Source organism: Lepisosteus oculatus, chromosome 5 (genome assembly GCF_040954835.1).
Source record: "Lepisosteus oculatus isolate fLepOcu1 chromosome 5, fLepOcu1.hap2, whole genome shotgun sequence".
NCBI lineage: Eukaryota > Metazoa > Chordata > Actinopteri > Semionotiformes > Lepisosteidae > Lepisosteus > Lepisosteus oculatus.
The window spans coordinates 59,918,449-59,942,877 of record NC_090700.1 but is presented as its reverse complement, the minus strand read 5'-3'; the positions used below and the strand labels follow the sequence as shown (position 1 = coordinate 59,942,877).

Here is a 24,429-nt window from a genome sequence, read left to right as displayed (position 1 = left end):
CAGGAAAATGCACCCCACAACATTACAGAACCAACGGAGCCCTTCACTAATGGGACCCACCATTTGACCATATCCCATTTTTCCACTGCGCAGTAGTTTGTCTGTGCTGCTTGCACCGGTGACCCAGAGGGCTACCAAAGGACACACAATGCAGTACTGAGCAATGAAGAATTGTGTGCATTGCCAAGTGTGTTGATTGAGACACATTCTGCCAAACGCATTCCAACAATCGCCCCTCTTTCAAAGTTACCGAGCCATGTATTGTGCGATGCTCAAGTCTTACTAATTCAAGGGAACCAGGCCTGCCCTGCTTTTTTGACCGCAGCATGCTGGGATGTTTTTTGTTTAATTAATGCATAAGGTCTTCCTTTCAATATGTTGAAAGTTGCTTGTATGTCATCATTTGTACCATCATGGGTAGAAGGATAGCAAAATCCGCAGCTGACTAAATCTGATCTTGTGATATAGCCACTCCATTTTGAACAGTGTCCCTACAAGTGCATGTTGCCAGAGGAGCCCTCAGTGTAATGGCTGAACTCATTGTTTTAATAAAGAGAATGGTGAACATTAATAATTAACCAGAATAAAGGTGAATCACAAACCTATGACATACAATCAGATGTGCTCTGCATTGATGATGAGATTCCCCACATGGGTTAACATCTGTGTTATCTTCACGATCAAATAGTTTTAGTGCCATTACAGTCATATGTCATCTTATGACTACTAAGGTTGCTGCTGGAAGAGGTGCTAGTGGGGCCAGCAGGGGCCGCTCACCCTGCAGTCTGTGTGGGTCCTAATGCCCCAGTATTGTGAAGGGGACTCTATACTGTGAACAGGCGCCGTCCTTCGGATGAGACGTAAAACCGAGGTCCTGATTCTCTGTGGTCATTAAAAATCCCAGGGTGTTTCTCGAAAAGAGTAAGGGCGTAACCCCGGCGTCCTGGCCAAATTTCCCACTGGCCCTTACCAGTCATGGCCTCCTAATAATCCCCATCTATGAATTGGCTTCATCACTCTGCTCTCCTCCCCACTGAGAGCTAATGTGTGGGGAGCGTTCTGGCGCACTATGGCTGCCGTCGCATCATCCAGGTGGGGCTGCACACTGGTGGTGGTGGAGGGGAGTCCCCATTACCTGTAAAGAGCTTTGAGTGGCGTGTCCAGAAAAGCGCTACATAAGTGTAAGCAATTAATAATAATATCTTCCTTTGTGCTGGAATCTCAGGAGATCTCTATTTGAAATATGTGTTCTGTTGGGTCTCAGGTTCGCGAAGGTTCAGTGCAGTGCATATAGTCATGTCCACGTCCAACCCTATACTGTCACCTAATGTACTGCAGTGTATATGTGTGGTTAAAAGACATAAGACGCCTTCCTTTATATGCTAATTAAAGCACTAATGCATTGGATTTAAGCTGATTAAAATAACATTGATCAACATTAATCACAAACTTCTAGTAATCAGTTAAAATAAATAACAGGAATCAATCTTTCTCTCTACCTATGTGAAGAGCACGCCCCGCTGTAATGAAACAGGCAGTACCTACTGCAGGGTCTCTGCCAGCCGTCTCCACAAAGCAGACACAGAACCAGGAGTGTTTGTTACAGTATAAAAACAAGACCATGGCAGGGAGAGACTCACCAGCCAGATGTGTCTCCTGGGCCTAGTCTGCTGCACTGCTGATTTGAAAGTTGAGCTTAGCAACCTTCGTTTCAGTGTTATCCTATTCTGCTCCTTCGTCCAAGACCCAGTCAGCCAAAACAAATGGTAAAAAAGTGAATTTGCGATTGATACATTTGCCGATGCTGAAAGAATAGAAATTAGAATCGGTAGGCTATTCCAACGTAGATTGTTTTTTTTTTTTTGGTTGATGACTTCGGTATTGTCAGCCTGTTAATTTGTGTACACTATTTCCTTTGATTTCTTTCATTTATTATTGCAAGAATGTAGAACTCCTTTTGAATACAGGGCCTATCTGGCATATACTGATACTAATAAAATGTCTGTTTCCAGTGCTTGAGTTCAGTGGGATACAGATACAGTTTGATTTCCCTGGCATTTTAAGGCAATTTATATGCAGCACATGCTGTTCTCTTCCTTGAGATTGGGCACTACATGACTTGAAAGTTTAGTCTTTCATAATGGAGTCTGCTAGTTTCTGGTGTGGGCTCAAGGATTTAAGTACAGACAGTAACTAGTTGACCGATTTGTTCCAGTGGAAAGTGTGGGGGGAAATTCTAAATTGGTAACAAATAAGCAGTGATTTTTTTCGTTCCCATGTTTTGAAGGGTAAGAGAACAAGGCCCTGGTTGTAGCACAGGAAGACAAGGTGATATGGCCTTAGAAGCCCCTGTCTCACTTCTGTGCAGTATGTAACACAGTGTATACGGAGTCCACCTGGTTCTGTGTTTTATACAGTATGGGTGTGTAGTGTGACTGTTTTCGAGAGTTTCAGCTGATGTCACAAAACTTACTTTTCCTGCACATGTAATACATGCATGATTTTACAGTCAGTAATTTTGTAGCACTGGTTATAGTGCACTAAATACCATATTTCTTACATGTCCATTCAGTATAATATAACTGCCCTTCTGCAGTGGAGGCTGGCTATCAGCTGACATCAAAGCTGCTCCTGTTTTTGCAATATTCGGCTAGGCAGAAGTGTAAAACGGAAGAACACTCAGTTTACCAGTGATGCATACACCTCACGCCGGTTAGCCCAGATATTCTGAGCTCTGCTCCTGCTTCTGCAGGAAGTGTACATACTGGCCTGAGGGGAAGTGTAAATTCTGCATCTGTCATTTGTGGGTGAAGGAAAAAAATTGAATTTGAATTGCATTTCCATTTGTGGCATTGTCATTGCCACTAACAAAAAGAAAAGAGGATTTTTATTTGCTGTTGCTGACCTACTGATTTGTGAGTAGCTTGTACTTTAAGAGATATTTCTTCCAGCTCCAGAAAGTCTGGAGTGGGTAAGGCAGGAGGTCCATATGAGGAACCTGGGGGTTTCTGCATTTGTGACGACGATTAAGTGTTCCCAGGAGTCATCACTGGCTCAGTTCTTCCCTCGTCTGATTTAAATCGGTCTTAAAAAGTTCTCTTTTCAACCTGGATGTACAATAAGGGTATAATTTAAAAAGCCCTGTCATTTCTAACGCTTCTCATTCTGAAAGAGTGTTGTGCCCTATCTGAATTCGCTGGCCGTTTCCCAAGTCAGTAATGAGTATTACAGTAAATGAGACAGGAACAACGGAGCATAGAAGCTGCGTAAAAAGGCAACATCAAGATGTTTGGAAATGTGGTAGGAAACTTTTCTATCTCGCCATCCCTTTCGCTACATGTCTGGCCAAAAGTTTCATATTTTCTTTGGTTGGAACGAAGACTGCCCATCCTCCTTAAACAACGGGGTTAGGGATATTTTACAATTCCTGAAACTGGGAAAAAAATACATTTACACAAAGTGAATCTGCAGACAAGGTCTGTACAGCCTGGCGGCCAGTTTTGGATTGTCTGGGGCCTCAGGGAGTGTCCTACACTGACAGGTTGAAGACCGTGACAGAACCTGGGACAAGTATTGTCAATCTTCAGAAACGCTGACAACACGCCGTATTTTTTCAGAATGAACAGCAAAACACCGAACAGAGGGCAGAAGTGAAAAGTGCCTGGAAGTACTTTTAAAACCAAGGACAGCAGGCACTTCGTCACCCAAAGGCCTGTGGGGGGAAGTAACAAACTACAGTACAAAGCCTTGCTTCTGAAGCCGATACCTGGGGTTCTTTCAAAAAAGGTCTGGAAGAGAGAGATCCTCATCTCGATTACCGCCTACCACCTGCCAAAGGGGCTAAGTGGACCGGTTGTTTGTGACCTTTCTTATGTTCTTATTTTAATTAATTTGGTTAATATTCTTTTTGGCATGAGCAGTTATCCCTTTGTCTTTGTGATTTATCTATAGTTGTGCTGGGTCCAGCTGTGACCTAAAAGCAAGACGCTTTGAGTTTCAGTATATTTCCTTATTGGACTATACTGGGGTACAGGGCTCCCTTGATCCAATTTAATGTTTTGTCCACGTTTAACTTTTAAACTGACTAGAAAGATGAGAAGTTTGGCTGGGGGAGTTGGGAGTGAAGGACATGTTATGATATGATGTAGCCGTTGTGGTTTTAAACTTCCAAAAGTAACGTATTACAATTGTAAAGAAAATATTCTTTATATTGTTTATACGTCACTAAATCCCATACTGCGGAAGTAGTGTACTTTATTAAATACAGCGTTTGAGAACCTTGGAAGTTTTTTTAAGAAGATAAAACGATCTAACGAGAAAATATTTTTACTCGTTTTATCATGTCATCGTGATCTTCGCAAGAAGGGCCTGAGTCACTTTTCCTGTGGCTCCTGGCCGCTGGTCATTGTTCTCCGAGAGGAAATGAGAGCCAGGGGACAGGAAGAGGGGACTGGCCCTGGCGACTAGGGTGGAGGGCTAGATCTGCACCGCCTGACTCCGGCGCAGTTTCCGAATCACACCCGCGGATATTAATAGAAGCGAGTTCCTCTCAGGAACTGGCTTTTGTTATCAGTTCACTCGCCAAGGGCTGCCCAATTGTTGTGCCTAAATTGCGCAGTCCCAGGTCCCAGATTCAGAGTGCAAACAAATCCGCGGCGTCCTGTCTTGTCAAGTGGATGGTTGTATACATTTATGTGTAGTGGGAAATGGGGGCTTTCAAAAGACCATTTGCCAACTTGTTTTCTTCAGTGCTGAGAAAATCTAGAATACATGAGGTCATGACCTTTGAAAGTGTTGCCTTTCACAGGCAGTAAGACACCTTACTTTTGCATCTAAATTTGATCATCTCCAAGCCTGTTCAAGGTAAAAATGAAAACCCAGAAGGTTGGTGATTCTTTTGTGTCACATGTTTATACTCTATCCAGAAGACATTTCTTCCCATTCTATTTTTCATAAAGTACTAACAGTCAGTTGGCTGTTGCTGATGGCTTAAGTTGAATTGGACTTTTCTGAGTACCCTTTTGCTCAGGCCCCTTATCACTTTGGAAGAGTGGTAACAGCTTTGCGCTTGAAAATTTGCCAGGGAACATTTATATTGGTTTACACTGCATATAATCTGGAAAGAAAAACAAAAACACACTTAAATGCATGTCTTTCTATGCCAGAGGATCTGCCTGGTGGCCGAGACTCGGTGTTGCGGTATCAGTGTAGCTGGAGGCTGTTGCCTGTGTCATTATGCATCTGGCAGAACGCTGATGTTTGCTGGCCTCGGTGGGATCCTCTGCCGGCCTTCCTGTCTCTAGGAAGCCACCACTTGAAAGCACATTGTCCTCCTGACCCTGCTCGGAGTTCGAGCTGCCCAGGTCTCTCTTGGCGGCTCTGGGTCTGTCCAGGGCTCCTGTGAGGAGGTTGCAGGGTTACAGCAGCAGAGACGGAGGTGGTCCTTTCAGCTGTCCTCTCTGGGTGTCAAAGCCGATTGTTTTCTTTTACGTGTCTCGGGAACAGCAGTTTTCATCGCACCTCATCTGTAAGGATGCCGTCACCTGCGTTTGGACTAGCGTGATTCCAAATGCAGCACGTGGTCCTGTGAACTTGATCATCAGTGCCTGCCCAAAATCGCCAAGACGATCAGTGCCACATGTACAGTGCTGTTATTAAAATACTGAAATTGCCGTATCGGTTTCAGTCTTGATCCCCCTGAGGTCCTGGGCTTCTTGAGTTTTCACTTGCGTGGCCTAGTTGCGTTCTGTTGGAAACTTGAGGACTTTTCTGTGAACATTTTCTTGAGACTTAATTTTTTAAAATAAATTTCTTTTCTCCCTTTTCAGTCTCTTGCTTTCTGACACCTGGATCTTGCGGTGTTTGGCACTGGCACGTCTAAAGGAATCTATCATAACAAATACTTTTGGCTGCGTTCCCTCCGTTCTCTGACTGGCTGAAGTAATCCTGTAATTCTTTCAGTTTGTTTAAAGAAGTCGGGATGCTGCCAGCAGTTCCTGCGTGGTATTTGTGAGCCGCTGAGAGCTGGCCAAGCTTAAGATTTGTTGCACGGCATGAAGAAGCGATAAAAGAACGACTCCAGACCAGTCACTGGAAGTGCACTGCTCTTCGTGCAGGACTGCTAGAGAAAGTATGGTTGCACTGCTTACTTCCAGAACCATCCTCCATTCTGTCTGTCTCTCCTCTGATGACCTGTAGTGTACCTGCAGAAGACAGGAGCTGCTATAAATGCACCAGCTCAAAAAGCGATTATGAGATCACTTTATTGGCCATATACAATTTCTTGTATTAGGAATTTGTCTTTTTGCATAACCCAGCTTGCTCTCCATGAGACACACAGACAGGGAGAGAAGCTTGGGGTCAGAGCGCAGGGTCAGCCATTTATACAGCACCCCTGGAGCAGTAGGGGTTAAGGGCCTTGCTCAGGGGCCCAACGGAGTAGGATTCCTTTGGCGGCCACGGGATACGAACCAGCAACCTTCCAGCCACAGGTGCAGATCCTGAGCCACAGAGCCACCAGTCTGCCCCAATTGCATTATTCTCCAGTAAGTGTCCAGAGACAGGTGCGTCTGTATCAAGTTAGTGAAGCTGAGTAAATTGCAAAGGGACCTGTGGTCTGAAGTTGACTAGCTGTTACCTCCTCTTCCTCACAAAACCATGGTTTCACATGGCTGGCTATACCTGCACTGGATACTGTATTTAACTCAACTCAGCAGTCCTTATTCTCCTCGTGAAAGCAGAACTCACACCAGTCTCTGGTTGAATGTTCTCTAATGTGGTTTTTCCTTTTAGTTGTAACTCACCCTTGCACACAGGTTTGATTAAATAGTTTCCCTATGGGGCATATGGGCCCATAACATATTTACCTTCTTAGGATTTGTGTTGTCTAATAAAAGGGTAGTAAAGGCATCTTGGGTTAGTTTTGCTGCGCTTTGTGTGTCTGTGGAGGATTTAAACTTGTGAGTGTAATTCAGAAGAAAAATGAGATAGATGTATACTCAGCTGGAACGCTTACATTTTTATTTCAGCTTAAATGTTGATTTCCTTTAGGAATAAATAATTATTTTAATGTAGCACTGAAGTGAATGTGTCATGTACCATAACCCAAATATAAAGTTCCTGTCTGGATAATTATAAAGAAAACAAATCAAAGTCTACTTTCCTTATTTTTTTGTGAAGTAAGTCAATTTTGTTTATTTTCTTAAACAATTGTGTACAAATCTGCTTTTTAACACAATTGCCTTTGTTTCATATACTGTTTTTTACTGGGTGCTGTTAATATTTAATATTCTGTTTGCTGTTATGTATTAGTGGGAATAGATATTGATTAAAAGGTGAATACAAATGGAGCTTCATTGACCTCCAGTGTATGAAACGAGGTTTCTGGATATTTCTTTGTTCAAGGTTATGTGAGAGCAGATTTCTGTATTAAACAGTACATTGACCACAACCAGGTCAATATATTACCCAGTCTATGACCTTGCATGTACTAATGTATGGTACTGTGTTTTGTTGTATTTTCAGTGGGTCTGTAGTTATGTTTCCAGTTAAAACCACTTCTTATAACAACAGTAATTGTTCCTGCTTAATTTTAATTGTAATTACCTTTAGTTTACCTTCCGTTTAGGCTGGGACACATGATTAAAGCTTTTGACTGCCTGGCAGGTGAAAATGTGACATGAGTGAGCTGATCAGGTTGTCATGCCATTAGTAAACTAAGAGAGACATATTTTTTATATATATAAATGAACAATCTTATAGACTTGAGTCTTCCTGCACAGGAATAGGTAAAACAATTGAAAATTGTGTTTTTTCATGGGAACGGTTACAAAGATGTAGAGGTCATTCAGCCTGTCTGAAACCAGAGAAGGAGGCTTCCACTGACTTTTCAAAGAGATATTTCAGCCAACAGAATGGCAGTCCCCTGTATTTATGTGTCTCTTAAGTTGGGCACCTTTCCTGGATGTTTTATTTTTGTATTTATATCCTTATTCTCATGTGACGTCACAGGGAATTGCTTTAATCTTAATTTCCTTGCGATTATGTTGTGTCACTTACGTGGGCAGTGAGAACATACAAGGGGTTTCTCAGCTCCTGGAGAGTCAGAGCACGGTGCTTGTACAGGCAACCTCAGTGCCAAGGGGCTGGTGGGCTCATCTCTCTCTGTCCACAATTATACTCACTGACCCAGTACCCTGCTAGGCAAGGCATGAAGCTCCACAGCACTGAGGGAGTAACCTTGATAGTCCTCTTGTAGTCCTGTAATCTGAGGGCTAAAGGGAGATAAAAAAATACAATCTGTTTTTTGTTGCACCATACAACAAAGAATCAAGTCTCCAGGAACATCCTGAGATTCAGTTATTACTAATATTTGGTTTACTTTTATTAACAGGAATTTAGACTCACTGACAGTATTTCGCTATTGTCGTCACAAACTGCATTATTCCACAAAATGCATTCCTTTCATTGCCAGATCAAGTGTTCGAATGACAGATTTAAACCCATCCGATAATCTATCTCATAACTGTTTTTACATTCACCAGCATCTCAGTGCCCAAGTGTTGTCTTGCTGTACAGATGACATTAATTGCAGTGCATCTAAGTACATTTCTTTGATTACTGAGCTGGCTTGATCCTATCCAGTGTACCTCGGTAGGAATTCAGTTGAACGGTGATCTGCAACTTCTCTCCCTTCACCCTTTCTTTTTAGTATATTAGTGCATGTATCCTTGACATGTGTCTGTTTTCCTTATTTCAAGTGCTTCCTGGTGGTTTTTCCATTTTTTGACTGTTGCCAAGCTAACTTGCTGCTGTAGACATATAAAACACATATGAGGGGAAATACATCACTGATTCTTCCTTGGCTTTCGGTCTTCTTGGCCTCTGTGTCCATGTATTTGCAATTAAATCAAGAGTATTGCTTTTTCTGAAATGACTGATTTGTGCCGGTCAGTTCCTGATGAGTCCTAAAGACTTCAAACTTACGTCAATGTTTTAATGTTATGTTTCTAGTTTTTGTTGTGCTCTCGTTTTTGAAAGCCAATATATTAACATTACTGGGTGACATACAGTAATAATTGTTACCCTAGAACTGATAGAACCTGGCACCTGGTTAAAATATCTAGTCATACCTTGCTTATGTAGTTTGATAAAGTTAAAAAATGCCTTCGTGGTCAGATGGGAACATACACTGAACAAATATGCCCTTCTCACCTTGCTGTCACATCAGAGAACATAGTTTGTCACAGTTGTAGAGACAACTGAGTCTAAGTGTTCTTTGAAATCCAAAAAGCAACCATCTTCCCAAGAACAACAACAAGGTTTAAATAGATGAAGCTGAGGACAAAGCGAAAACGAAGGCAAAAGCAAAGATTACCTGGAAATTAAAACGGCCATTTTTTTCAGGACATAAACAGATGAAAAGATCAGATCAGTTTTGCAAGATGCCACAGTGCAGAGAACTGGCACTGGAGGGTTTTCTATGGCAGTGGGTAAGTGATGTGCCCCCTTGAGTGGCTGTGAGATGAGGAGAGTTGGCTGTGTTTGCATGTGGGATGTGTTGTCAGCAGCTGTTTGGTGGTGTGAGTTTGCTAATAAAACTTGCTGTTTGTCTGCACTTTATAGGTGACCTTTTGTTGCCATGCCTAAAGCTCTGCAACAGCATCCCAAATCAGGGACTCAGTGTCATTGGGTCCTTTGAAGTCTAGGCAAAAAACATACTTCTTCAAGAAGTTGCTTTGTCTTCTTGGTTTTGTGGTTTCCCTTTAATTTGATTTTACAGTTTAGTCTGCATATTTGCATATTATGGAGCTTTTAAAGGTGCCATGTAATATTGCTTACCGTAATTAGGACTGGAGTTTCCCAGTGAAAGCTGTCATGACAATGATGGCAGAGCTGCGAGTGGGATAACTGTACAGCGTGCTCACATTGGCAGTGACCCTTCTGGTGTTCTTGGAACCTCATGTATCGCTCGCAGGCTATATACAAACTAAAACGTAACAGCATGTTGGGATTTATTCCTCTCAAGCATACGACACTGAAAACGAAATGTAAAAACTGGACTGAGAGGACGTCGCACTGCGCCCTCGAGCAGTTTGAAGTGCAGTACAAGAGGAAGTGTGACTTGGGAACACAGAAACACACAAGGGGTCTGAGCACAACTTGCCTCTGCCTAGAAAACCACTCAGGACCTTAATGCAAATGGATCTTCTAGTGCAATAGATCAGCACTATTCTCCTCTGTGCTGTGTTGGAGCAAACATTAAAATAACAAGGGATATTTTTCCTGTATGTAATGGAATTTTGATGCATCATTTTTGCTAGGAGTGTCTGACACCTCATTTTCATCTTCACTTGGCAATGAGGCTCGGATGACATACCATGTGTTTCAATGTTTCAGTTTTCTGCACTGGCATCACCTGCCACATGAATCATTCTGAATGCAGCTCCTTTTTCTTTCTTACTCTCATGGAGTTTTACTGCTTCTGTACTCTTTTTATTGGCCATTAGTGAGCCTCCTCAGCAGAGACCTGTTTGTGGAGTTGCGAAAGGACACTAATGACCAGTTCCCTGAGGCTATGGAATCTGGGGTGTCAAGCCCCCTTTTCATTTTTGCCCATGTGGTGCCTGCTGCTTGAATAAAACTCTTCATCTGTCATTGGGGAATTAGGAGTGCTTGCTACCTCCTGTAAGGAATTTGCTTTTTCAAAACAGGTTTTCAACAGGTTCTGTATTATAAGAGTGTCATCTTAGTGTTACTAGGTGGTTGATTACTAGTGATATTGATAGAAACAAAGCTTTAAATATGTTTTCATTTGGGGGGTTTTATAGTGGTTAACATGCATGTAATGGCAATGGCTGAAGTAACATTCTGTTTAACATAATGCCGTTTTTATTGAAAGTCTTTCTGCATGATTCACCGATCATGACTCTTAAGTACAATGTGTCACAACAGGTGACAAATTGTGCAAACTCTAGTAATGTTTCTCCAGGCCTAAATGTACATTATCAGGCCTGGAGAGATTACTTATCTGATTATAAGGTTACTATAGAGTCTGCTAGATCCACCTACTTCTCTCACATCATTGAAAATCACCAAAACAATCCCAGATCTTTTCTCCACCATCAACAGACTGCTCAAGCCAAACTGCCCCACCACATTACCTGCCTCATCACAACTTTGCAACACATTCTTAGATTTCTTTAGTTCTAAGATTGACAACATCCGGCATCACATTCTCTCCACTACGGATATAATTTCCATACCTCCTTCCTCCTCATCCAACTTCTCTGGTTCCCGTCTCTCCAGCTTCTCTCTTCTTGACTCAGCATCCCTAAACAAACTAGTTACGCGCATGAAACCCACCACATCTATTTTAGATCCCATTCCCACCACTTTATTCCAGTCCTGTTTCTCTTCTCTCTGTCCCATTGTCCTCAATATAATACATGAATCCTTGAGCACCGGCATTGTACCAACGGTCCTCAAAACTGCTGCTATTACCCCAGTGCCAAAGAAGCCTAACATGGCTCTCGACAATCTTAACAACTTTCGCCCCATCTCCAACTTACCCTTTCTCTCTAAAATTCTAGAACGTGCTGTCACACTTCAGTTACATAACCACCTCATGACAAACAACCTTTTCGAACCCCTCCAATCTGGCTTCCGTCAACTTCACAGCACAGAAACCGCCCTAGTCAAAGTCACCAACGATCTCCTAATAGCTTCTGATTCTGGTTCTCTTTCCATACTCATCCTTCTTGATCTCAGTGCTGCCTTTGACACTATTGACCATAACATCTTGCTTTCTCGTCTCGAGACTGTGTTTGGAGTCTCTGACACTGCCCTCAAATGGTTTAAGTCTTACCTCACTGATCGCTGTCACTTTGTCTCTCTCAATGGGTACAGGTCTGAATTTGGTCTTGTCAAGTCTGGTGTCCCTCAGGGCTCAATACTGGGCCCCTTGCTCTTCAGCATTTACATGTTCCCACTTGGTCAGCTTTTAAGATCACATGGCCTCAGCTTTCATTTTTACGCTGACGATACTCAAATATACATCCATACCAAACCCGACACTGATGTGGCTGTCTCTATTCTATCTAATTGCATCTCTGACATAAAAATTTGGATGACTCAAAACTTCCTTCATCTTAACTGTGACAAGACTGAAGTCATGCTTATTGGTACCCCCCATCAACTTCGTAAAGCCAGTCCTGTAACCCTGTCTGTAGATGGCTCTGTACTTGAGCTCCAATCAAAATTGAAAAACCTTGGGGTTATATTCGATTCTGGCTTAACATTCGACCCACATGTACAGCATACTGTCAAAACATCTTTTTTTCACCTTAGAAATATCGCAAGACTACGCCCTATGCTATCATTAACTGTGGCTGAAAAGCTGATCAACATATTTGTATTCTCTCGAATTGACTACTGCAATGCTCTGCTCCCTGGGGTATCTAAATCTACTCTGAACAAGCTGCAGTATGTCCAAAATTCAGCAGCCAGAATCCTGACCAGATCTAGTGCAAGTGTTCACATTACTCCTATCCTGGAGTCCTTGCACTGGCTTCCGGTCAAATTCCGCGTAGACTTTAAAATCCTCATGCTCACCTACAAGGCTTTACATGGCTTGGCACCTCAATACCTGTCTGAACTTTTATCGCCCTACTCCCCACCTCGCAACCTCCGCTCTTCAAATTCTGCCCTCCTTACTGTCCCCCAAGCCCGTCTACATTGTATGGGCGACAGGGCCTTCTCCTGCTATGCCCCCAAGCTCTGGAACTCCTTGCCCAAGGATATTAGAGAGTCACCTTCTCTAAACTCCTTCAAATCCAGACTCAAAACCCTCCTTTTCAGAAAAGCCTTTACTTAACTGGTTCCATTCTTCACCCCTCTGCTCTTCTTAATACCATCTTCCACGGTCTCCTCTATTGTTATTGTTGTATTGTTGTAATTATAATTGTGTCCTGTCTTGTGAAATTTTCTTATTTATTGTTGTAGTCTTCTTATTTATTGTTATTGTCATCCTGTAAAGCGCTTTGAGAAGCCACCTTTAAAGGCGCTATATAAAATAAAGTTTATTATTATTATTATTATTATTATTATTATTATTATTATTAATGGCCAGGGATGCTAAAATATTATGACATATCAATTTTCATTTTGCTTCTGGAGATAAGATTGCCTGAGGTAGAGTAAACAGGTTCCTTTGATCAAAACCTTACAAAATGGCAACATACGTCCTTTCAGCCATTTCCTTTCTTACAATATTTTTTCCACTTTTACCATAGATAAGAGTTTTAATGCTTCTGTTTCATTTTGCCATTGTTTCGCTGTTGGCCTCGACAGGGATGTCAATTAAATGAAGTGGTTGATTTGTATGGCGCAGTGAAAACGGTTGTATTCAAAAGCATGCAAATAAGCTGCAGGCCCACTGAGCTCACTCAGAGCCAGGCTTGCTGCAGGGATTTGTACAGAGGTGTGCACAGCTGCCTCAGCTGGGTCCAAAGCAGTGGTACAGTACAGGGAGTGACGATGGCTGGCTTTTCACGGCAGGCCCAGAATCTGAAAGTCAAAAGGCAATCCAGCAACTTTTTTTCTTTCCCCCCAAGTTCAGGTTTTTGACTTTATTACCACAGAGTGCTCAGTGATTTGATTGGCAGGTCATGTTGCATCCTGTTGAGCTGACAGTGGGAGGGAGTTGACAGGGAGAGCCAGGTTCTCCTGGGTGGGAGCTGTGCAGTGTGTCCTGATGTCATCCTCCTCCTATCCTGCTGGGTAGGAGGCTCCAGTGATCCGTGAAGTTCTGTCATAGGCTGCTTGCTGACCGTGGGCTGGCTCTTGGTGGAGTGGCTCTGAAATCCTCTTGCTCACTCACACAAACTCTCCCTTTTTCGCTCTCTCTCTCGTGATCAGATTTCAGGAAGCAATCGCCTCCACCCCTGCCAAACTCCACACATCTCCACCACTTCCCTGTGTCATGCATCCAAAATGAAAGCTGTGAGTGAGAGAGGGAGAGCAAGAGATAGAGAGGGAGGCACCGAGTGTCCGTCTCGCGGCTCAGAACGACAAAAAACAGGAGGCAGTGGTTGTGTGCACTGACGTGGGAGTGTGATTTGCCAGCGACTGCCGGGGGAATTTCTCTTTCCAATGGGCTGTTGTTTAGAGAGCCTGCTTTGGCCACGCCGTGGACTCTGGGGAGAGAGGGTTGGTGATGTGTGGAGAGTGAAATGTCACATCACAATGCAGGAAACTCTTTGAGTCCTGGAAAGTGGGGCTGAATGACAAGCTGTTGTGGTTTCGTCTCGGAATCGGAGCTGCCCAACGTTTGCTCTGACATTTGTCATTTATCAGCGCATGGGGACAGTAAGTCTGTAGTTGGCTGGAGCCTATCACGTCTTGGGGATTGCCATGCCTGAGGTTCGACTGACTTTCTGTGGGGAGGAGAGGACTGGCAAACATGAGTGAGACTCTGAACATTTGTAGTCCAGTCAGTTAACTGGCAAGGAAGTCTGCACGCAGTGCTTTACAGTTCCATTGAGCTCCGATAGCCAGCTGCACCTTTCAAAACACAGACGTGTCCTGGAAAACAATTCATTCTTCAGCTCCGTCTACAGCCCTTTATTACAAAGCAAGCCCACGTTGAGGCACACTGGACTTCCATTTGGATGCTGAAAGTTGCAATGTAATGGATTTTTTCCCCCAGTTTTAAAACATTTTTTCATCAATCTTTTTGTATATGGAACCTCAAAGAGCACTGAACATCCATTTTAAGGGATTTTGTAGTTTGGTTTAAATTAAGTCTACTTCTCCAAGCTTGTTTTTTCACATACCAAAGGGTAAGTCAGAATACAAATTTTGTTGCAAAGACGTAACAGCTTTTCCTTTTTTATCTAGTGGAGTGGCAGGCTTTATTGAATCACTGAATCACAGCATTGCTGGAAGCTTCTCTAATGATAAGCTATGTACGTATTAACAGTTGAGAAGTAATTATAGCCACAAATGTGTAGTCTCTGGCCATGTGTCCCTAATGTTTTTATTCGGGTAAATCTCCCAAAACAAGAAAAGCCATTCAGCAGTGTCGGAATGCTGAAAGTATCTGTGGGTAGGGTTTCTCTATTGGTGTTAAAATATAGAAGTGTGAAGTTCAGTGTTAAGAATGAAATATATTGCTACCTTTAATGTGTTTAAGTCTGTTTTGGTTTCAAAATGAAGACACATTTTGGAATTAAAGATAAGTGCACATGAAAAATATTTTCTGTAAAATTTCCAATTCCAACGATGGCAAGACAGCCGCTGGATTTCTTCTTGCATATTACAAGATTTGGAAGGTTTCTTCCCAGAAGACCACATTATGGATTTCCTTTGAGGCAATTCCCTGCTATCCCTTTTTGTTGCTTTTTGAGGGGGTTGGTGTTTGCTGAAACAAATCCTTTGCATTGGGACAAAACTGCTCAGGTCTCATTTGACAGATAAACCAAGCAAATAAGTAATGAATATCAGTAAGGTTATCACTGAGTTTTAGATCAAAAGTAAGTGAATCTTCAACTACTTACCTTTACCTCTGTCTGTGTGTGCACTGTTGAAGAGCTAGGAGTAGAGGATGTTATAATTTAAGATCTGGATTTCTACCAAATGATATACAAGGTGGAGGTATCTTGAGGAGAATGGTGTTTGATGATGTACTAACACTAAATCACTGCCTAGGGATTATGTGGCCTTTTGAAGCTTACTTCACTAAATCACCACCACATTGAAAATGGTGCATTGTCAGACTTAGAATGGTGACTTTGTGTGATATAATTGTACAGTTTATAGAATGCACCTGTTAGACTTCTTTTAGTATAACTACAAAGCTGGTCAGTTCAGAGCCCTGAATAACCATGTACTACATTTCTTATGTTTAACTAGGAGCATATCTTTGATTGCAACACTCTGGAGATATCTTTAAGGCTTTGGGTAGGCTTTAAATAGTACCTTCAAACGATCCCTTTAATCTTTAACTAGTTAAACAATACTTGTGAAACATTCCACTGATGGACAGGTTTTTACTCCCTTGATGTTTATGGAGATTTGCATCAGGGACAAGTGAAAAAGCCAATAGGTTTAGCAAAAACTGTAAGTCAGGTAGTATTAATCAAAATGGTCAAAATGGTATCTGACTGAAAGGAGCTTATCTGGTACCCTCTGAAAAAGCATCTTATTTGAAGACAGAAGGCAGGTGAAACAGTTAATAGCTTCTATTGATTTCCTTATTTTTAAAAGTTTTTAGACATCTTGAATTCTTGTTTCCTGACATCTGCCAGATTCCGTAGAAACAACATCTTGTTTTCTTGAGCTCTCCTTGTGCGTGAAAAGTCCTTGTTGTCCAGTAATATTGTGATAATGTAACCTTGTTGTCTGTCAGTCACATGCAAACACAGAAAACACAAAGGGCACAAAGACAAGGTTCTGCACAGTGTAACTGAAATGCAAAAGACATTACCCCCAAACCTCGAGAGTGGGGGGCCAGTTTGTAACTATTAGTACCTTAAACTGTGTCTAGGAACGGATAGGTTTGGGGGACGGTTTTAATAATTGTAACTAGAAGATTCTGTTCATTTAAGTGGGTCACGTTGTGGCGGTGTGTGTGTCCAACAGAACCAGAATTCTTTGTTAGACGGACCCTTTGGTCTAGAGAGTGCGTCCATGAGGCATGTCGGTGCGTGAGTGGTATGCCCCAAGGGTCTGTGCTCCTCCTCCACCAACCCGCCAAGACATCAGTCAAGAAACCAGCTGCCGAAGGGTCATTATCTGGTCAATTATCTCATTCCATGAGCCCCCTGCTTTATCTCCTGCTGAGCAGCCTTGTTCTCTTCTGGCGCGCAGGCAAGCAGGCGGCAGGGGTCAGCTGTAGGAATGGTTCATGTTGTTTCATATCTAAGGCTAAAAGTCAGTGACACAATTCATGCGTTTCCATTGCTTCCAGGAACAAAACCGTAGATGTCATTTTCTGTATCTAGTGAAAATCTCCTATGTGTTTTACAGCAAGTCTTGCCAGATACACGTGTGCCTTATATGGCTCAAGCCTAAGCTTTGATAATATGCGGCGAGGTTTTGCATTAACTGAAGATTGTCCAGAAAGGTGTTTGCTTGTTCAGCAACAGTATGTTTGTGTCTTTTGCAAGCATAAATGAACCAAAGTTTTCAGAATGTCATGCTTTAAGAGTTTACAGTTTTCAATCTTCTCCTGAATTAAGAGAGCTTGATCCAGCAATGTAAGATTTTTTACATTTCTACCTTCTTTGGTAGGCAACTGGGAGCTGTCCTCAATGTTACTGAATAGAAGACACTGGAGCATGAGATCAGCAACATCAACCCATGTGAATTATAGTTCTATGTGTCTTGTTAATTCCAGTCATCTTCAGGCATCCTCTATAGATTTCCAGTAGTGGTGAATTGTGCATTATCTGCTACAATCTGCAAGCAAAGAAGGGAGAAGGGAAAGTTCTTGTGATTGGGGCAGGACCTCTGAAAATCTGGCACTTCATCTTTTCCAGAGAGCCTTTTCTCTTCCCAAGTAAAGGAAATCAGATCCCAGTTTTCTCAGAAACAATGACATCACATTTCAAACATGCTTCACCACGCAGACTACAAAAAAGCTGTTACTGTTCAAATATAGATTTTAGTATCCAGCATCAGGAATGCTCTGGTCTTAAGATACCCGTTATTAATATGGAAACTTTTTTCCATCACATCACATCTTAATAATCGTTCAGATAGTTTAGCTAATTAGAATAGCTACTTAATTTGTGGTGCATAACAATCAGTGCTTTAGCTTATTGTAATGTAGACCTGATCTAAATTACAGCTTGTTCAGTCTTATATTAATAATCAATTGTCCACCTGGATAGGCCTGATTCCACTGTAAATTAATCATCAAACATGTTCATCTTGAACAGGACCATTTGCATGAGGATTTTTCTCCTTTATTTATCTTGCTTGGTAAATATTCAAGAAGTCACTGAGGTTCACTGCTTGGATGATGGTAGTGTGGACTGAAATTCTGATTTGTTGAAGCATTTTATGCTTGTGTTATGGCTACATTCTCCTGAGATGTTTTTGTATGGTTTCTGCCTTGAACGAAAATGCTCTAGTTAATAAGGGGCTGTTTCAGTTGCTCTCAGTTAAGATGTAGGAAGTGTGTTGGTGTATGATGACTCTGTACCAGCTCTCAGTGGTGGGCTATAATTATCACTACCAAAGGAAGACTGAACTTCAACTGCACACACAGTGTTAGCCACGCAGGGTGCTGTAATAGACTGAACCTTGCAATATGAAGAAGACAGCAGATAGCTGGCATTGGCCCAGCAGCCAGAGGAGATCGGCAGTCATTGGCTTGTGATGATGGATAAGGATAAGACCAGACAAGTACAAATTGACAGCTTAGGAAGAGAGCGTGCGTGAATGAGAGCTCAGTTCATGAACATAGTTATTAAAAACTTTAGTGGGACGTCTAAGACTTGCCGATAAGAACTCTTATGGCAGCTTTCAGCAATTTCTTTCGTTTTAGGGTTGGTCTTGTTGTTGCAGAGGCCTTTCGAGGTTCATTCTTTTGTTGCTGTGAAATCAGGAATTGCTATTTATTGAACTTGGAAGTGATTTTTGGTGCCAGATACAGATAGATATCTCTGCCTTCAGATGGTCGTCATTTAACAGCTCCCATGTTTTGAGGGTCTAAACTAGCAGAAAGGAAGTTTGTTTTGTTTCCTCTGTGCTGTAGTCACAGTCATGAATGGTAACCCCTGGATACTATTTGTTTACCACTGGGCAGAAGTGAATTAGGATATTGTGTCTTTATTAGAGACACGTCCGTGTGGAAGGTGGCAGCTGTGAACCTTGGCACAGGACGAGGGAGGCTGTCTCTGCGTCGAGTTTGGGAAAGTAGCCCCCGCACTGTGTGCGTTATCCCTGGATCCCTGTTTCCTTTCACTCACTGGCCGGCTCATGCCATCCAGCCTGCAGTCAGTCAGTCACTTCCTCTGGCTTCCACCTGCCTGGACTTCGTGCATCTTTTCTGTTATAGGCCATCTCAGTAGCAAACCTCATAGGAAAGATCAGTGATTAATAAGAAAAAAAATTCACGAGTGCCTTAACCACAACTTTAATCATATGAGTAAAGGCACAAAATTGCCACACTTTTGAAATATCGCAGAACTGCTGAACATTGTGGTGTTGCATTTACCTTCCTGAGATAGTGTGCCTTCTTGAGTCACTTGGTGGTTGGATGATGTTGATGGTAATTCCTTACATTTACCTTTATGTATAGGATCAGGCCCACATCATCCACCATTAAAATGCAGCATCCATCTGGGTGAAACATGGCAGCTATTACACGCTAGCAGTGAGGTGGTAAACGTTAACTGATCATTCCTGTTGCATATAGTGCAATATGTTGACGCGTGGCAGAGACCTCAAATTTGTTCTTGGAAATAACAAATTTTTATATTTTAATATCTGACTAACACCTGTTTTTTGGGGAATCCACAATATAACAGCGCTCTGTTTTTGTTGAGATCCACATTCTGCTAGGACATGCATGACATCTCAGTGTGTTTCAGCCCATAGTGGAAGCTTATTCTGTGTTTAGGGTGCGTGATCTCTGTCCCTTGCCGATGTTTCATGTCTCGCCTCTCTCTCCTTCGCAGCTATGATGTCTTGAAGCAGTCTCCTAGGCCTTTCGAAGGATGCGCTGCGCGTGCTGATGGGAACTGCTGCTCCAATATGAATGTGCATGATGTTGGAGGGAGACGACGCTTCGAGGACTCCGAGTTCACCCTGCGGATCTACCCGGGGATCATTGCCGAGGGCACCATCTACTGCCCGGTCACAGCCCGCAAAAACACTACGGCTGCCGAGGTCATAGACCACCTCATCGGCAAGCTCCAGCTGGACAAGACCAAATGCTACGTGCTCGCCGAGGTGAAGGAGTTCGGAGGGGAGGAATGGATTCTGAACCCCACGGACTGCCCCGTCCAGAGGATGATGCTCTGGCCCCGCATGGCCCTGGAGAACCGCTTCAGCGGGGAGGACTATCGCTTCCTGCTGCGCGAGAAGAACCTGGACGGCTCCATCCACTACGGTAACCTGCAGATGTGGCTGCGGGTGACGGAGGAGCGGCGCCGCATGGTGGAGAGGGGCTTCTTGCCCCAGCCGCAGCAGAAGCACTACGACGACCTCTGCAACCTGCCCGACCTCAACGAAAAGACACTCCTGGACAACCTGCGCAGCCGCTTCAAGCAGGAGAAGATCTACACCTACGTGGGAAGCATCCTCATCGTCATCAACCCGTTCAAGTTCCTGCCTATATATAACCCCAAGTACGTGAAAATGTATGACAACCACCAGCTGGGAAAGCTGGAGCCCCACATCTATGCAGTGGCGGACGTGGCGTATCACGCCATGTTGCAGCGGCGCCGAAACCAGTGCATCGTCATCTCCGGGGAGAGCGGCTCGGGCAAGACGCAGAGCACCAACTTCCTCATCCACCACCTCACCGCCCTCAGCCAGAAGGGATTTGCCAGTGGTGTGGAGCAGATCATTCTGGGAGCAGGGCCTGTTTTGGAGGTACGGTTCTGGTTATTCTGCGTGGGCATGCCTCTGGAGACGTTCAGGGTGTTCTACCGTCTCTTATATCGTAGTTTTTGTGCTGGCGCTGAGAAATGTAAGGACGTTCAGGAATTTATTCAAGTAAAAGCGAACTGTTAGAACTGAGCTAGCAATTAGTTACCCTTTGAACTTTTCTGTATCCAATTTGTTTGGATCGGTCTGGATTTTCTTCAAGACTAAAACCATCCAAACATTTGACCAGTGAGCAGCATTCCTTTTCTAGGAGGCAGAAATATTTAGTCTCTCATTTTCTTGATTGTATGAACCTCTGAAAGGCACTCGGATGTATAAACCCATTGTTTGCCAGATTAACGAGGAGAGGGGCTACAAATTATTTATGCGAGTCCGTTATGTTCAGTCCTCTGACCGCTCTGCAGTGTCGAGTCAGGTGTTGATGTCTTGTCTTGGTGTGCCTTGCCAGTGGTGTGCAGGTGATGTTTTTGTTGATGGCAGCTGTGGTTTAGAGTCAGTGAACAAAATGACTAAACAAGACTTACTGGGCCCAGCTGTCCCCATTCCGCAGATTTCTAATATCTTTTGGAAGAGATGAAATCTTAATCCACCCTCCTGTGTGTACACACCCCAAAGTATAAAACACTTTATGTGGTCAGCAGCATGATTTGCTTAAATTATTGTTTTTTCCTCTAAACACTCTTTCCTCTAAGCTACAAGTAGTTTAGGGGACTCACACTAACTTTACAACTCGCAAGACTGTGCCTTTAGTGCCTTAACCTGTATATCACCCCATGTTTCATATAATAATGCTAAAAACGTAGACCTGTTCAAACTGCATCTAGCCTCAGCAGCACTAATGTGGAAATGTGAAAAGTGCTCCAAGGCAGATTTCCTTCGGCAAACATGTGGGTCAGAGTTCCCTTTTGCATGAGAAGGAGATTCATGTACCTTCTAATGTTTTACTGTACTGAAGATCTTTTCTTTTCTTTATATCTGTTACATCTATTATTTCTTATAAAACCATCACTAGTAAACAGTACATTCCCATATATATGTATGAACTGATTGCTCTACAAGCATTTACAGTTTTTAAGGTAGTAAATATCACTGCAATGTTATCTTGAGCTGTGGATTACTGTAGGTGATTATGACAAAATGCAAGCTCATTAAGAGGCCCCAATATTGTTAATTGGTTAAAGGGAACTATTTAGTTTATATGCATTAATACATTTTTACAAATGAATGGTACTTATTGGGTATGATTTAGTTTATGTTTAGGCTTAAGAGATGTATACAATAGAAAATGGAGAATGGGCTGTTTGAAGGGTAGTATTGAATAGAGAAAGGAGAGTGGGGTCTTTATACTACCATTCATTCTGCCATTATTTTAAAGCTTCTTGTTACGATGTGATATCTCATATAGTATTTCAAAACTAGCACTTCTGACAGTGGCTTCATGTTGTGTTTAAAAGGGCCCACTTTACTGTCTGAAGGCCGAAAATATAGGTTTGTTTTCAGTGTGTTGGGAACTCTTTCCAATTGGGTTTCATTATTTAAATGACTGTGGGTTGTTGACTTCAGGTCCTTTGGGTTCTCCTGCTTGCTATAAAGGCATGTATGAAGTTTGTCCAGAGAATGGGGCAGAGGCAGAACTGGGCTTATTTCAAAGTTCAAATAAAAAGACTGAAGTGGTCATAAAGTGACTTTGATAGGATTCCCCTCTGTGCACTTAAGTGCAGCATTGCAGTGGTCAATGCATACACTTTGCCTTGTTGTTTGATTGATGCCATGAATTACACCAAGGATGGCAGAAGTGGAAACATTTGTTATTAACAGATTGTTCTCTATGAAGTAAATACCTAATTACCTCGAGTTTTTACTCATCTATTTCAGTTTTAATTAGCAAACTGAAGTGTCTCTTCCACAAAAGATGCGGTTTACACACTACTTTGGAAGTAGAAGACGACAGGTTTTTATTTTTATGCCTTGATTTTTAAAATCATTATCGTCTCATACATTTTTCTTGAAACTTAATTTTCCCTGTTGCCTAATCCTGCTTTACAACAGCTAAGCCTGTCAGTCATTTTTAATAGGATCCATGGATCGTAAAAAAGTGTAGCTCTGGGATGAAGCTGTTTGACATTTCTTCTGCACCATAATATTAATTTTCTAAATATTGGAGAACTAGTCTCATACAATCCCTTGTTCAAAATGATGAATATTATCTCCACCAATGACTTCACTTGGGTGCACATACTGACACTAACTTAAAAATGTTATAGTTTTCTATTTTGTGTTGCATTATAAACTTGAACAATGTGCTATAGGGAGTTTTTTGTTACATTCCCAATTATTCTAAGAAGTAAATCATAACTGAACAGTGGGATAAATGACAGGATCACGAATGGGAAACATCTTGACAAACAGGTTCTGTACTGTACAATATTTAGTTGAACTCATTCAGGAATGCTTATTGGGACATTTTGAAAGGTTAGTATTTAAGCATCTGGGTTAATCTCTAACTACCTGCGACAATAAAGTGGTCTTTGAGTGCACAATGCCAACATTAGATGTTTGCACAGCAAGATTAGCTATCTTCACTATTACTGATTAATCTCAGTGGTCAAGTGGAGCATGGAGTTTCTCTCAAGAGGGAGAGCTGTGTATTACCCTAGGGAGGAAGTGGTCTTCTTTTACTGTGCTCTTGTGTTTGTCCTGTAGAACAGAGTGAGTAAGTACTGAGTGGGTACAGGTTTCACTGTTTGCATACAATCTTTGCTTTCAGGGCTGTCTCTGTAGAGAAGAGTCTACTCCACAGTGCTGTTTTGACGAAGAGGCAGAAGAAATTGTCTTGAAAACTAATCGGGGACATATCTGAGTTCCTGGGAACATTTCCTGGTATACTGTGGTTGCACCACCTCATATAGAAGATGATATTTATTGTCCTGCAGGAGACATACTGTATTTGGATTCAAGGCTCCCAGAATTCCTGAGAAGACTGCTGTTATCTTAACCTCATCCCTGCCCTGGGCTGTTGTTTTAAAGAGTATGAAGGCTACATATCTCACTCTCATATTTTTAGACTTTCTAAGTGAAGACAGATTTTTTGCAAAGAGTACATTGAGCAGAAACTGTCTTAATCAGCTTCTTGTGTAATATAGCATAGTAATTAAATGTTCAATACCAGCAGTGATGGGATGAAGAGTTGGATAGGATTTCCATACATGAACAGTACAACACAATGACATACTGTATGCACATGTGGTACAGAAAATGTGAAAAATCCACACCCAGATAACCGTGCTGATAACAATACTTGAATGTGTTTTCAGTGTAGGGAATTTACAAACAAATGGTCATTCTCATACATTCGGCAGGAGCAGCTGAAGTGCTTTAATAAGCACTTTAAGAATTCTTAAGCACATTAGAAATTAGGCTCCGGGAGTTTTAACTTTGTTTCGTAAAGTATGATTTAGAGAGTCATTGTACCCTCTGTGTTATTTGGATGAGACCTTGAGTCAGTGGTATTATTAAACAGCCTGTGGGAGAGCATAAAACATCTCGGATGCCCCTGTTGGAAAAACACGAGTTTGTATGCCACAGGAACTGGCAGCACAATGTAGAATTTCTCCAGCATTGTGGACTTTGAACTGTAGTGTCTGGTTTTTATTCAAGAAGAGAAGAACTTCAATACAACCTTCAAAATGTTCTGAGCATCATCAATTAGTATTGAAGAGCGTAAATTGAATTTTGTTAAATATAATGTGCTCGGAATATAATTGTTTCATTGTTCAAAACACACCTTGTGGTTTATTACCCTATGAT

At 42.2% G+C, this 24,429-nt stretch overlaps 1 protein-coding gene across 16 annotated transcripts in view; it reads left to right on the top strand.

Annotated features, from left to right (window-relative positions):
- Positions 1–24,429, top strand: part of myo9aa (myosin IXAa) — a 176,468-nt gene that overhangs the window by 22,349 nt on the left and 129,690 nt on the right. For 12 of the 16 annotated variants that reach the window (XM_015343498.2, XM_015343494.2, XM_015343500.2 and 9 more), the window contains exon 2: positions 19,689–20,607. In XM_015343498.2, coding sequence (XP_015198984.2) covers positions 19,765–20,607 — 843 coding nt within the window. In that variant the 5' untranslated portion in view covers positions 19,689–19,764. Of the gene's footprint in view, positions 1–13,911; positions 14,841–19,688; positions 20,608–24,429 lie in introns of those variants that run through there. The other 4 variants (XM_069190758.1, XM_006628930.3, XM_015343502.2 and 1 more) reach the window with 1 other exon arrangement.